The 12,998-nt window shown below is 43.7% G+C and overlaps 1 protein-coding gene across 4 annotated transcripts; it reads left to right on the top strand.

Annotated features, from left to right (window-relative positions):
* Positions 1 to 1,627: 1,627 nt before the first annotated feature.
* Positions 1,628 to 8,906, top strand: CUNH11orf87 (chromosome unknown C11orf87 homolog). 4 transcript variants are annotated; one of them, XM_063255717.1, is made up of 3 exons: positions 1,940 to 1,958; positions 2,186 to 2,326; positions 3,357 to 8,906. In XM_063255717.1, the coding sequence occupies exon 3, from the start codon at positions 3,589 to 3,591 to the stop codon at positions 4,183 to 4,185; it is 597 nt and encodes a 198-aa protein (XP_063111787.1). In that variant the 5' UTR covers positions 1,940 to 1,958; positions 2,186 to 2,326; positions 3,357 to 3,588; the 3' UTR covers positions 4,186 to 8,906. The 4 variants fall into 4 exon arrangements, with proteins under 4 accessions (XP_063111790.1, XP_063111787.1, XP_005008762.2 ...); XM_063255720.1 differs by lacking the exon at positions 2,186 to 2,326 and having other exon boundaries at positions 1,628 to 1,958; XM_005008705.4 differs by lacking the exon at positions 1,940 to 1,958 and having other exon boundaries at positions 2,151 to 2,326.
* The last annotated feature ends 4,092 nt before the right edge of the window (positions 8,907 to 12,998 follow it).

Below are 12,998 nucleotides of genomic sequence, written 5' to 3' on the forward strand. Positions count from 1 at the left end.
ATCCCTGATATAACAGATGGTTCTCGTTTGTCACAAAAGAATAAGAACAGTGGCAGCCTCCTGACATGTCCTAAAAGCATGGTATGTAAGAAGTATCTCATTATATACATACAATACTATTACAATATATTTTAAAGCAATATTTTCCTCTAGAAAATATGTTAATGCCACTGAATCTGAAACACAGACCACTGAGAGTTAACTCTAATTATGTAAAGATTCTTTGTTTTACAAAATAGCTTTCTTTTTTTCTGCTAAAGCATCTCTTTAAATAGCTAGATCTCTTTCTGGGATATTTAAAATTGGGTTTGCTTTACAAAATGTTGATTAGACTCAACTTTTCAAGAGCAAACTCTATGTGCAAAAACGATGCATTCCCTGTCAGGTGTCACTAGAGAAGTCTCAGTGTCCACAGCAAAACGAACAGAAAGGCTCCTGGCTCCCTTAACCCACCAAAGTCAGAATATGCAAATGTGGAAGTAGACTTTTACCAGGATCAGGTGACCTCATGATAGGCAAGAAGGCTACCCTAGCATAGGGGTCACTGACCATCACTAATTGTGATTTGGGCAGGCAAGGGCATCAATTTGTGCTCTGGAGCAATTATGCATTATTCGTATTCAGTTATTTCGCTTAAATAGTGATATTTTTTATTGACTTGGTTTAAAGACAAAGCTGGTGACTTTGGGGTGGTAGTGGTGGTGCTGGGAACCGGGGGCCTTGCACATGCTAGGACACTGACCTCTACTCCCAGTTCAGATGACTTGTATTCAAATAAATGAAAACAGAATTTTGGGGAGATATGGTATATATTTCCTTCCATATGCAAGACATGAGCAAAAAGAAAAAAAAAAGGAAGAAGGGAAAAATTTGAAGTAGAACTAGATAGAAACACAAGCAAGGTCAGAAAGAGGGCTTATTGCCCCATATTACAGATAACCTTTTTCTCTGCATATCAGACAGTTTTTCTCACAGATACAGCAAATAGGAGCAGATAAGTGGGCATCACTCATTCTTTTCATTTCTAATGAGTTACAGGAAAAGGCAGCAATGTATACTGCATTGTTTAATTTACCAACAGGTATTGTACAGGCTCCTGTGCTAGACTCAAAGACAGAAAGAATAGAAGACAGAAAGAGGCAAAAATGCACATTTAATGACATCTAAGTGCCTCTCAGCACTTTATAATGCCTTTTATGTAGTGTTCCAAGCTGCCTTTTCCAACTAAAAAAAATGCTACTATAATCAAATGCAGTACACCTACTTTTTTGGTGGGTCTTAAACCAATAGCTTATTACTTCAAAACAAGATTTGGGCAGGCTTCTGAGAGTCCTCTAGAAATTCTGTCCATTTTTGCCGAAATATTGCTTTAGTATTGTAATATTACAATACTACAAACAAGGCAGAAGCACTAAACACTTTAACAAAAATTAGGGTCAATGAGGGAGTACTTTGTAGAGATCCAGTCAGAATTTTCGTGGGCCACTCATTTCTGCATTCTAAGAAATTCTGGTGCGTACTGCGTATGCTCACGAGCGTCAGCCTAGAAGGGTGTTTAACGCCTTGCAGGGTCTCGGCCTGTAAGGAGTGTGAGCGACAGAAGGGTCCTGAGGCAGGCAGCATGACAGATAAAAACTTGTGCGATAAAAATGTTTCATTTAGCTCCCTTGGTTCGTACTGAGGTTTGTGTTTCAGGTTTTGCCACATTCCTGTTGACAAATGCCCCTGCTATAATGCAGGCAGTTTATGTTGAGAACAAGGGGCAGCACAAACAAGATTTGGGGGTCCAGGAAGCCTCCTTAGCCATCTGGGAGAAAGTCTGATCAGTCCACCTCAGAAGGAGCTTGTCTAGGGTGCAAAAATGCGTTCCGGGACCACCTGAGAAAGGGCTGCCTTTGAGAACTGAGACCTGAGGCGGAGCGGAGGCTGCAGCCTTTCCTAGCAAAGCAGCCCGGAAGGTGGGTCGCTGGGCGCGTGGGGTGGGCGCGGGTGGGGTGGGGGTGGCGGTAGGAGTTGTTCCTTGTCGCCTCCGGGCTGGAGACAGAAGAGCAGGCGCCCGGGAACATGCGAAGCCGAGGGCATTGTGCCAGGATAAGGTGTCGGGTGCGAGGGTGGGTGGGGGCCCGCGGGGTGGCTCGGAGCCCTGGCGGTGGCTGCCTGACGTCATCGGCCTCTCTGGCAATAGGCTGGCAGCTGAGCTCCCGGAGCAGCGGCGAAGCGGCGGCGCGAGCGCGGCTGGTCTCCGGCCCTTCGCACGGCGCCTTCTGCAGCCGCCTCTGCAGCCGCGCGGCGGGGCTCGGTCCCTGCAGCCCGCTGGCGGCTCCAGGTAAGAGGCGCCGAGCGGCGGACGGTCGGCGGGCTGGGCGGCGGGGGCAGTCGGGAGCCGGAGGCCAGCTCGCAGGCCTGCGCGGGCGGGCACCCTGCCCCGGGCTCGGGCCCCGGCCGCTGCGCGCCGCCCCGCAGCTCCGCAGTGCAACAGTTTGCAGCCGCCTCCTGGGAGCGGCGAGGAGGCTGTGTGCGTGCGGCGCTCCGCCGGCTCCGTCCCCAGAAACAGCCTCGGGCCCCTCTGGCCGAGGCTGGAAGGCCGGAGAGAGGGTTTGTCCCCAAACTTTGCAGGCGGGGACCCTCCCCTGCCAGTTCTAGGCCCTTTGCAAAGAAGCAGGTTACCTTCAGCTGGAGGAGGGGTGCAGGCGACCCGGGGGAGAAGGGGGCGTTTGCAGGAATGCGCTTCAGCGGGAAAAGGTGGTTCAGCTGCTGGGTTTTTCGGTTGGGGGAGGTGCCGGGAAGCTGAAGAAAGGCCGGGCACGATCCTGCGCGTCAGCTTCGGCGGCGGGGAGGGCTGTGGAGCCAGGAGGGACCTCCTGGGAACGGGACCTGAGCGGCCTGACGCGTCTGGGGAGGAAGAGTCTGCAGGGAAGGGGAGGAAAGGAGACCTGCGGACCCGGAGTCGGATCGGAGGCTGGGAATGGGCGCTGGAGAGGGTAGGCGGAGGCTGGGGGACAGGAGACTCGGTACTCGGGGATGCAGGGATCGTCAGCGAGGCAGCTCCGTGTCAGTAGCAATTAGAAAGTTGCTAAGGGCGCCGGGAGGCTCCCTATCTGCTGAGTAATCTGCACCTCCGCGGTGCTGGCGGTGCTGGCGTGGACCCCTCTGCAGAGCGCGGCGGGAGCCGGCAGTCGCCGCCCTGGCGCGCCGGAGGACGGTGGGGCTGGGGTCCGCGGACTGCGCAGGAGACCGACAGCGCCCAGCTGAGGCGGCGCGCCCAGGGCCGCGCTGCGGTGGTGGCCGACTCTCCCTGTCCTCCGCGCTCGCCTTGGCAGCGACCGGGACCCTAATCAAACCTGTTCTCTTTGCAGCCCTGTGCGCAGGAAAGGGGCTCCTGGAGACTGACTCGAGGCGAGAAAGAAGCTCCCCCAGCGGCACGCGCTCCCGGGCAGTGGCTTCCTCGGTCCCCGGCTCGCGTGCGCACTCCCTCCCGTGCGGGGAGTAGTTTTGGGTGGCGTGGGCTCTGTCCTCTCCTCGGCTGGTGGGAACGGTGTGGCAGACAGCGGAAGCCTGGTGGGCCCGGCCCCTCCCAGCCCAGCGCCCATGAGTGCCCGGGCACCGAAGGAGCTGAGGCTGGCGCTGCCGCCGTGTCTCCTCAACCGGACCTTTGCTTCCCCCAACGACAGCGGCAGCGGCCACGCGGGCGCCCGCAGCCCCGGCGCAGGCGGAGGCGGCGGCGGCACCTGCATCACGCAGGTGGGACAGCAGCTCTTCCAGTCCTTCTCCTCCACGCTGGTGCTGATCGTCCTCGTCACTCTGATCTTCTGCCTCATCGTGCTGTCTCTGTCCACCTTCCACATCCACAAGCGGCGGATGAAGAAGAGGAAGATGCAGAGGGCGCAGGAGGAATACGAGAGGGATCATTGCAGCGGCAGCCGCGGCGGAGGGGGGATGCCCCGGGCTGGTGGTCAGGTCCCAACTCCAGGAAAAGAGACCCGGCTGGAGAGGCAGCCCAGGGACTCGGCCTTCAGCGCGCCCTCCAACGCCACTTTCTCCTGCTCTTCATCCCCTGGGCTTCCTCGCCAGGGTCCCTGCGCGCCTCCGCCTCCACCGCCAGCCCCCAGTCCACGCGGGGCGCAGGCGACCTCCTCCTCGGACACAGCTGGCGAGGGCCTTTTGCAAGCGGTGGTACTTTCCTGATGGTGTAGCCCTCTCCTCACCCGTCTCATTTCCAGCATCCTGGCTTTCTTCCTCCTTCCTTCCTTTTCCATTTTCCTCTGACCCTCTTTTTCCTCCTCCTCCTCCTTCCCCATCTCCCCACGCCCCTCCTGTTTCTCCTCCACCGAGGCACTGTGCGGTATTGTAAATATTGGGCAAGGAAAGTCTCGGAAGAAGAAATAGTGCTGATAATACTTTATTAATATTTATAGTAATTATTATGATACTAATAACACAATCCAAGCGCATGACAAATCACATACTTTCTCATTGTCAGTGAAGGATGCATCTTCCCTCGTCACCATGTATCCCCCTCAGTACGGAGGAGAAACTGCACAAGCTACCAAACCCACAAAAGGCACCGACACTGGGGCAAAGGGAGGGAGGGGCCCAGTAGTGTTGTACATAGCTGTCAGGTCAAGGTAACTTCCCTCCCCTCCGCCAGCGTTCACTTTTCCTTTAGCTTCCCTCTCCGCCCCTTTTTCACTCTCAGCTGGGCTCAGGCGTATTATGTTGTGAAGAAAACTCTGCGTTAAGCATCAGGACTACAAGAGGCCACAGAGCAAGTCCCAGAAAAATGTTTAGGAGAGGAACAGGTACTCCCCTCGGTCAGCCATCTTCTCACTCCTTGGTTAACCATTACTTTTTCCAGGACTGAGCATTTTAGCTAATACATGTCTCTCGCTGGCCGAGCACAATAAATACATTCAGATCTATAAATGAGTGAAAACAAAAACAAAAGCAACCCTTACCGCTTTCTGCTCCCAGCACTCGGAGGAACGCCTTTGACTGGGCGTTTTCAGCACGAGGGCCGGGGAGCTGTCCAGCACGGCCCGGTGCTGAAATCGCCTCACAGTAATGGTTACTTTCTGGATTGTGATGGCGGAGGAGGGGCTGTTCTGGAAAGTGACTACGCTAGCTTTTGGTTGGTCTTTTCTTCTTTTTCTACAGTCAGGTTCGCGTGTACTATTGGTTTTCTTATTCTAAATGTTGCATAAGTTACCTTTTTTTGTAAAAAAAAAAAAGTTACCGTGCAGTACTGAAAGTGCAGTATCTAACCTACCAGAATGTTTGTTTTATTTTTAGAATGAATGCACCTTTGTTATACACTTATTATATTGGTACCAAATACAGAAGAAAACTATAGTTCTGTACGAAGTCCTCCAAACTGTATATTCTTGTTCTTACTTTCCAGCTGTTGATATAATGGTTACCACTGGACGAGGAGCTCAGTGGGGCAGGCCTGGCTTCTGCTGTTTCCAGAAGTGTTCTTTTGTACCTTACTCTGTAGTAGACTGTTATAAAAGATGACACACATGTTTCCTTCTTCTTTTGTGAATAACAGAACCACCACCACAACAGAAGACAAACTAATAATGGATGTGCTGGAATGCCGTCTATTAAGATGTGATTACTCTTTAACCAGTGCCTGTAGTTCTCCTGCATGAAGTTAAGTTCCAGCTGGAGGTAGTGGTGTGCGGACTTGCTTGTAGTGTATGTGTTTGGGGCAAAACTGGTGGGGTGTTGGGCAATTTGGATGACAGGACATGCAAATTTCAAGAGACCAAAATCAGCAGAAACTTTTAGGATAAAATTGTTTACATCTTGTTTAGTTAAAAATATGTGCTTGTGTCAGAGGCACAGCACAGGTGGGCTCTCCTTTATTAGTGGGACTTGGCTAATTTTACTGAATATATAAAAACTTAATGAGGAGAAAAATATCTTATTCTGTCTTCTGATGCCAGATGAGCCCATCTCTTTTAGAAATGGAATTTGCCTATGACTATTTACCACTTTGTTTTCCTTGGACTGATGATAGAGGAGGCCAGAAACATTAAAATCTCAAATATATGCAGTGGCATCCCTTCTTGGGAAATCTTTGACAGCTATTGAAATATTTGTAAAATGTATGAATGAGAATGATTTACATAAAGCTTAAAGAGGATTTACCATGTTGCTGAGTGCAATTCAAGAGTATCCCTAAAGTGCATCCCTCTCCCAAGTAACTAGTTGTTCTAGACTCTCTGTCTTGGTTCCAGGCATATATGTTCTTATCCAGAGACAATATTAACTGTGCTATTTTTGGTCATCTATTAAATTTCCCAGATCAGAATAGTGTAATAAGTTTAATTTTACACTGATTAGTTACTAATGCACTTTCCTGAAGCAAAGATCATCATTTAAACACCCCAGGTTGTAATATCAAGAAGGTGTAGTCTTTGGATACAAAGTATTAAGCAATGAACCAGATTCTCTCCGGTGCCTTCATCACTTCCTAATAAGTAAAAGAGTCATTAACTTCCTCAAGTTGCTAGGGAATCCATTTGTGCATTAGAGCTCTACACTCTACATCAAGAATGACGAAGGCACTGTGAAGAGGAAAGTTCATTAATTTTTCTCGTTTACCCACAAACAGCTGTAGCCCTTTAATTTGGACTTGGATGTAGAATAGAATCAAGAATCCAAAGGGAGCATCCTTATTTCTAATGAGCTCTACTAAAATTCATAGATATTCCCCCCAATTTGGTAAACTTTTTACAGTGAATAATTTCCCATTTTATTAAAGCAATAACATTCAGTTGTGAACAGTATTAGATGATGATTCCATTCTCTTGGTGCTGAAGCTACTCATATGTTCCTGCCTTATGAATTATAGTGTATTTAAGGCATGCAATAATAATTCCCTTCCAAGGAACAGCCTGTAAACCCTGGGGGGTAATGTCCTATGTAGTTTTTTCCAAATGAATAGAAGAAGTGAGAGAATTAAAAGAATAGTGTATATTGTTTAAAAATCTTGATACCTCTAAACGTGAACATATATGTGTACTAAACTGATTTATTGTGCACCTTTAAATGCGTATGCCTTTCTCCGTTAATTTACTATGGTTTAATACTTTACTACTGTCCTCTGAGAAGATGATACAGTTTTTAAATCCAATTTCATATTAAGTTTAATATACTCAGAACCATAGGTTTCTGGTCATGTGACATGCAATTTTGAGATCGAGACTTACATGAGATTCTAGTAAGACAGTCCCCACACCAAATTACTGCAATAAGCACATATACAAGCAGTTTGTATAAACTCTGTATAAAACACTGCTTCTTATAGAGCTCAGTTGTCAGTTCCAGGAGTTTGGGATGCTACTAACAGGAAATTTTGGTCTTCTTTATATGAAAAGGCACTCTGGAAATAGCTAAATTTAAGGATTTTTTTTCACTGATGTCCCGTCAAACTAGTTGCTTCAAACCCTATAGCTGTAGCTCAACTTCTGCTCTTGCTATTCAGTATTAATAAGATGGCATGCTTGATTCTTATTGTTTTTAAAAATGAGAGAATTGGAGAGAGAATGCCATTATGTCAACTGTATGGGACTCTGAATCTTCAAGATGTAGATGAATATTATCTTTAGAATTTATATACCCATAGATATGTATTTCTATATGCATACATTTTGTACAAATTTACAATGGACTTTTTGTATTCTCTTTTCTGTCATTACAAGAATGAGATGGAAACCAAATAGCTGTTCCATTCTCTTATCCAGAGAGGATACTGAGAAGTCAGGTATATGCATGCAATTATTTCTCTGAGGTCAAATCTGAATGACTTTTTCCTTGTTTAATGAAAGGGGAGAGAGTCCTGGTTGGCTTTGGAAATTGGTAATTAGATAAGCTTTGTTTCCTATGCTAGTGACTCAAATGTAGCAATGATAATAAAGTTATGACCATATCAATGTAGTCTAACTATCTAGATGGGACACAAAAATATTCAGAAGAGTGTTAGGATCATCTAGACCACAAATGTGGACTGAAGTTCAATTTTTCATTTTAAATCTATATGTTGTGTAAGTACAACTTATATCTGTATAGCTAAAGGTAAAGTGAAAATATAATCATTGGGGTTTTTTTTTAAGTCTGATAAGTAATTTTTTTGAAATATGGACAAATCAGTTTTTTAAAAATACTTCTTTGGCTTCTGACATTTCCATTTCTATTTGTATCAATTAATTAATTGGTAATGGTTAAAAGTTTATTTTTCCAATATGCACACATATCCTTTAAATGTTTGGATGTGGATGACAGCTAAGCAGTTACTAGCTGATATTACCTGAAAGTTATGGGCTCAATTAGAATCAGAACTTTCATATAATCTGGCCAGGCTCCTCAAAGCTAATCACTTGTGAACCTGGGATTTGAATTTTAATTGGAAACTACTTGTTCATTTTTGAACTAGTGACTGTGGTCACAGATGCTTTAGTTCATATAAGAATGAATTGCCCTATCTGTACTAGGATATTTAATCACTGGGCTAAACAAATCTGATTCTGATCATTTTTTCCATTTATTTGATAATCTTTGAAAAATAGCTTATATGGCTTGACGTCAATACTTATTACTGTCACCAACCTAATAATACAATTGGTGCCAGGCAAAAATGCTTAAGTGATAATATGAATTTAATTAGCTTTAATTGAGTACAATGATATACAAAGTGGGCTTACTTGTTTGAGGCAGGGATTTTCCCTGAAACTTGTGATTGTACTGGGTTGTTTCTGTAGAAAGATTATCAATAACGACACTGACAACAACAGACTGATTTTTGAACTTGAGTATATTCAACAGGTAGAATAAAATAGATATTAGAATTCATGAAAATTTTGTTTTGCTTTTCTATCAATAAAAGAGTTTTGTTAATTGGGTTTTGGATACTTTCCTTATTAATTTAATTTATAAATTATTACTCTCAGATTAATATTTCTTAAAGAAATTGTCACTTTTATTCCTCATCTGCTCTTCCTTACAAACCAACTGCACCTAGGAAATAGACTGCATAAGAATTGTAACCCAGTAAACTGGGTCCAGTGTGATAATTTAGTACACCTGTGGCCAACTGCTCACGCTCTTAAATTCATATGCTTAGGTTCTCAGAATTCTTTTTGTACCTACATTTCCATAATATAATCAGATGTGTCAAATAGAGGTGTGTGTGATAAGATTTTGTGTCATAGAAAAAAGGAAAATCTCATATTCACCTAAATTCTGATGGTTTCTAGCTGAAGCCTGCTGAAAACCAGCTGGTCACGGATGACCTCCAGCCTGAGGTATCTTGTCCTGTCTAGCTTTTGTGCTGACATTCACCACTGAAAATTTTAATCCTGGACCCATTCCCCCAGTCTCAGTCATTATCCACCAGAATCTATACATCTGGACCCTGCCATCTCTAGGTTGAACAATCCTCTTAATTAAATGTTGTTCCTGTCTTGGACGTACAGGAATTTCCAGGTGCTTTGTGTTTTATGCAGCTGTAATTGAGAGGCGTGGATTCCACCTACTATCAAGAATTGGTTCAACACCTCACTTCTGCTATTTTTTCTTCATAGCACATGGTACCATGCATGACTTTTTATTTTTGAAGTGGTAGTCCCACACTGATGTATGGGGGTAGGAGGCTTTCGCTTATTTCCAAAGCTATTTAAATGTTGGGGTACATCACCCTCTTATTTCTGGCCCCTAACCATACGAAGAAAAGGAGCGTGAAAACCTGGTTTACTTTTTCCCCCTGTATTATCTTTTTAAAATACTGTCCCAAACTCTAAGAAATATTAATTTTGTCTACCTAAGTCTCCTCCTGCTATGATTAGCTTTCCAATTCTGCATGGACTTAGTCTCCTTCTTATACCTTTATTTTTAACTCTTAATGGCAGTTAAACAGTGTTCAGGAATTTAATGACAAACTTACCAATAAGAGACCTTAAACTGGAACATATTTAAAATATATTATGCAACCATAATAAACATTTCTATTTCTGGAAAGCACATGTCTTCATAATTAGAATCTTAACTATCCTTTTTCCCAAGTGCTTGATAGTTATCTTGCTTTTATTTCCCTATTAATACACACCCAGTTGCTCCAAATTTGGCCAGGAAACCTGTTGCTGATTGTATCTGTGGGCTCTATGGACGGACAGCCCTTTGCCAGTACTGACTTATTTATTCTCTCTACTTTTCAACCAGTAGGGTCTGCAGATTTTGTGGAGGAAATGCTTTCTTTGAGCTGAGAACTCCTATTATGTTTTGAATATGAAAGTGAGGATAAATAACTCTCCTTACCTAAAGGAGCCTTCTAGTATAGATGGATTATACAGTTCAATCTGTATAGACCCCTTTACTCCCAGAAAGTATACGTTCTTTAACTTCAGCTTTTTAGCTGAAGGATGTATATTGGCTTGCTCTCACGAGACTGGCATGGATCTGGACTCTTGGATCTTCCTAAGTGGACTAAATTTATAATATATTACCTATGTATTGTCTTTCTGATAATTATTTAACTCCAATGTCTTCTTTCAAATATATCATTTCTAAATACATAGGTGCCAGGTTTGAATTGATGCTAATGGTGTTAATTCACCTTCTCTGAAATGATGGCTCAACTTTTTAAAAATTTACAGACAAAGAAGAGGCAAAATAATAATCTTTCTTAACCTCCTTCTTTTCTTATTTTTACTGATTATCTTCTATCTGCATTTGCAAATTCTTTTTCCTGGATCATAACTTTGACTCAGAATTTTTAATTTTGGCACAGGGGTTTACACCCACTCTACATTGTGCAGATTTTCTGTATACAGAATCTCAAAAGTCCTTGGTTAGCTCTCAAAAGTCTCACAGTACTTAGGTATCAAAGATGAACTGAAATAACAAAAATATTCACTCTTTACATACTATGCAAAGCAAAGATAACTATGTGTCTATACTTTATCTTATCCTCACAGAGACCTATTTTCTGGGTAGCCCTTATACAGAAATCCTCAAATGTGTACTGTTTTTCAAACTAGTGTCAGGGCAGGATTTATATAATTTCATATGGTGGGAGAGGAAAGGGAGGCCTCCTCAGGCTTATGTAGTATTAAAGAAATTTCTGCTGGGTGGGGATGGAGAGTGGCCAATTGGATTTGCCTCCTAAACTAGTGACTGCTATGATAAAAGCAAGTCTTCTAGAATCCACCAATACAGCCCAGGGTCATAGATTTTTGAAGTCTGAATCTACTGTGGCTGCTCTGTTCTAACAGCAGGGCTTTGCTCTTTTACATGTTCCAAGCGTCTCTGGATTCCCTAAACTGGTATGAAAGGAGTTTGTGGGTCCCATAATATATGCTGTTCAGATATTAGGAGAGTAAAAACCACATAGCTGTCTGTTGCCACCACCATCACGCCACTGACACAAGAAAAGTACATGAGCTTTTCCTAGTAAAGGTTTCTCCTGGTGGAATTAGGGAGGTTTGCTAAAGCACTTAATAACCTCAGGGCCCTCAGGATCCCTGATCCTATTAGAATGCTTATTACTGGACCACCTTTCTAGCACAACTTTCTCCTGAATCAAGGGGTTTTGGGATCAATATTCATCTTCTTCAATCAATATCTGACATCCCCACCCCGAGTCCCACAGAACTGTGCAGGGTGGAAAGGGTAGACTTCCCTATACGATTCCTTAAGTATTTCACTTGGTACAGAGAGGAACGTATAGATTTTGGAGCTCTCTGATTTCTAAACTTCCTACACTCTGACCTCACTTTATTGCTAGGACTTAACATGGAGGATGTGGCGTGGAGGAAACTGACCGACAGATAAATGAACCAACAGTAAGAGGTGCTTCAGAGATACTTTTCAATTGCCATTGTTTGCACATAGATTATGATTTCTAGCTGCATGTATTTCAGTGACAACAGAAAGACATCATCTCTTCCCTGTATTTACCAGTGTGTGATGTACCAGGTGAACTGTTTAGTAAGTTTTATAAGCAGTGAACAGTTTTTTAGTTCCAGTGGTGTACATGGTAGGTCCTTGTCAAGTGTCTTGAGGATTTTCTGGGGGTGTGAGGAAAGGTGCAGGTCACTAAGTTCCAAAGGAAAGAATATCCCCAGGGAGAAACACAATAAAGGAGAAGCCAGGGAACTTAACTAGCTTTGGCTTGTGGACTAGACCTCTTTTCCTGCAGCGTGTTTTCTAGGAACAGATGGTGATTGTGCCCCGCACGTGGGAATGTGACTGTGCTGTGGCAGGATTATTGGCAAGGCTCACTTGAGTTAGTCCAGGCCTTAGACTCACAGGCAACTGCATCCCTTTATTCTGGTGGTGCTCCCTGGTTCCAGACAGCTGGGATTAGCTTGCAGCTCCTTCTATTTGGCCACATTATAAAAATCTAGGCATCACTCTAAGTGTTATCAATTATTTTTTTAACTATTTGATGAAATGATTCCTTAAAGCCTTTCGGCTTTAATATTTGGGAGCTCATTCAGTCATCAGGTACTCATTGAAAGCCAACTACATGCTAGACATCCTTTTTGGTGCCAAACACGTAGCAGTAAATAATATAACCGAAGTGGCCTGCCTGCTGGCTATTTAATTCTAGTGGAGGGAGACAGCAAACAAAACACCTAAGTAAATTATGGAGTATGTTAATGGGAGCAAAGTGTTACAGAGAAGATAAATCAGAAAAGGAGTGTTCCAGGAAAGAGTATTAGATTTTTAAATAGTGTGCTCAGGAAAAAAAAAACTCATTGAAAAAATGACATTGAGTGAAGACTCAGGGAAGCGATACAAATATTTGGGTTAATTGACTGAAGATTTTTTAATAGAAGGCTTTAAAGAACAATATTTGCCAAGACCACCGATTTTATAAACGAGGAAATGGTGACTTTGATAGAAGAAGGTAAGAAAAAAATTATGTTTTCTGACATTGTGTCAGGTACTGACATTTTCCAAGTGGTGAGGAGTGGTAATCTTGAGCCTTGAGG

Source organism: Cavia porcellus, unplaced genomic scaffold (assembly GCF_034190915.1).
Source record: "Cavia porcellus strain 051 isolate PalLab524CR breed Dunkin Hartley unplaced genomic scaffold, mCavPor4.1 scaffold_9, whole genome shotgun sequence".
In the NCBI taxonomy this organism is placed as follows: domain Eukaryota; kingdom Metazoa; phylum Chordata; class Mammalia; order Rodentia; family Caviidae; genus Cavia; species Cavia porcellus.

Excerpts from the sequence above, each read along its gene's own strand:
- CUNH11orf87 (XM_063255720.1), top strand. The coding sequence starts at position 3,589 with ATGAGTGCCCGGGCACCGAAGGAGCTGAGGCTGGCGCTGCCGCCGTGT.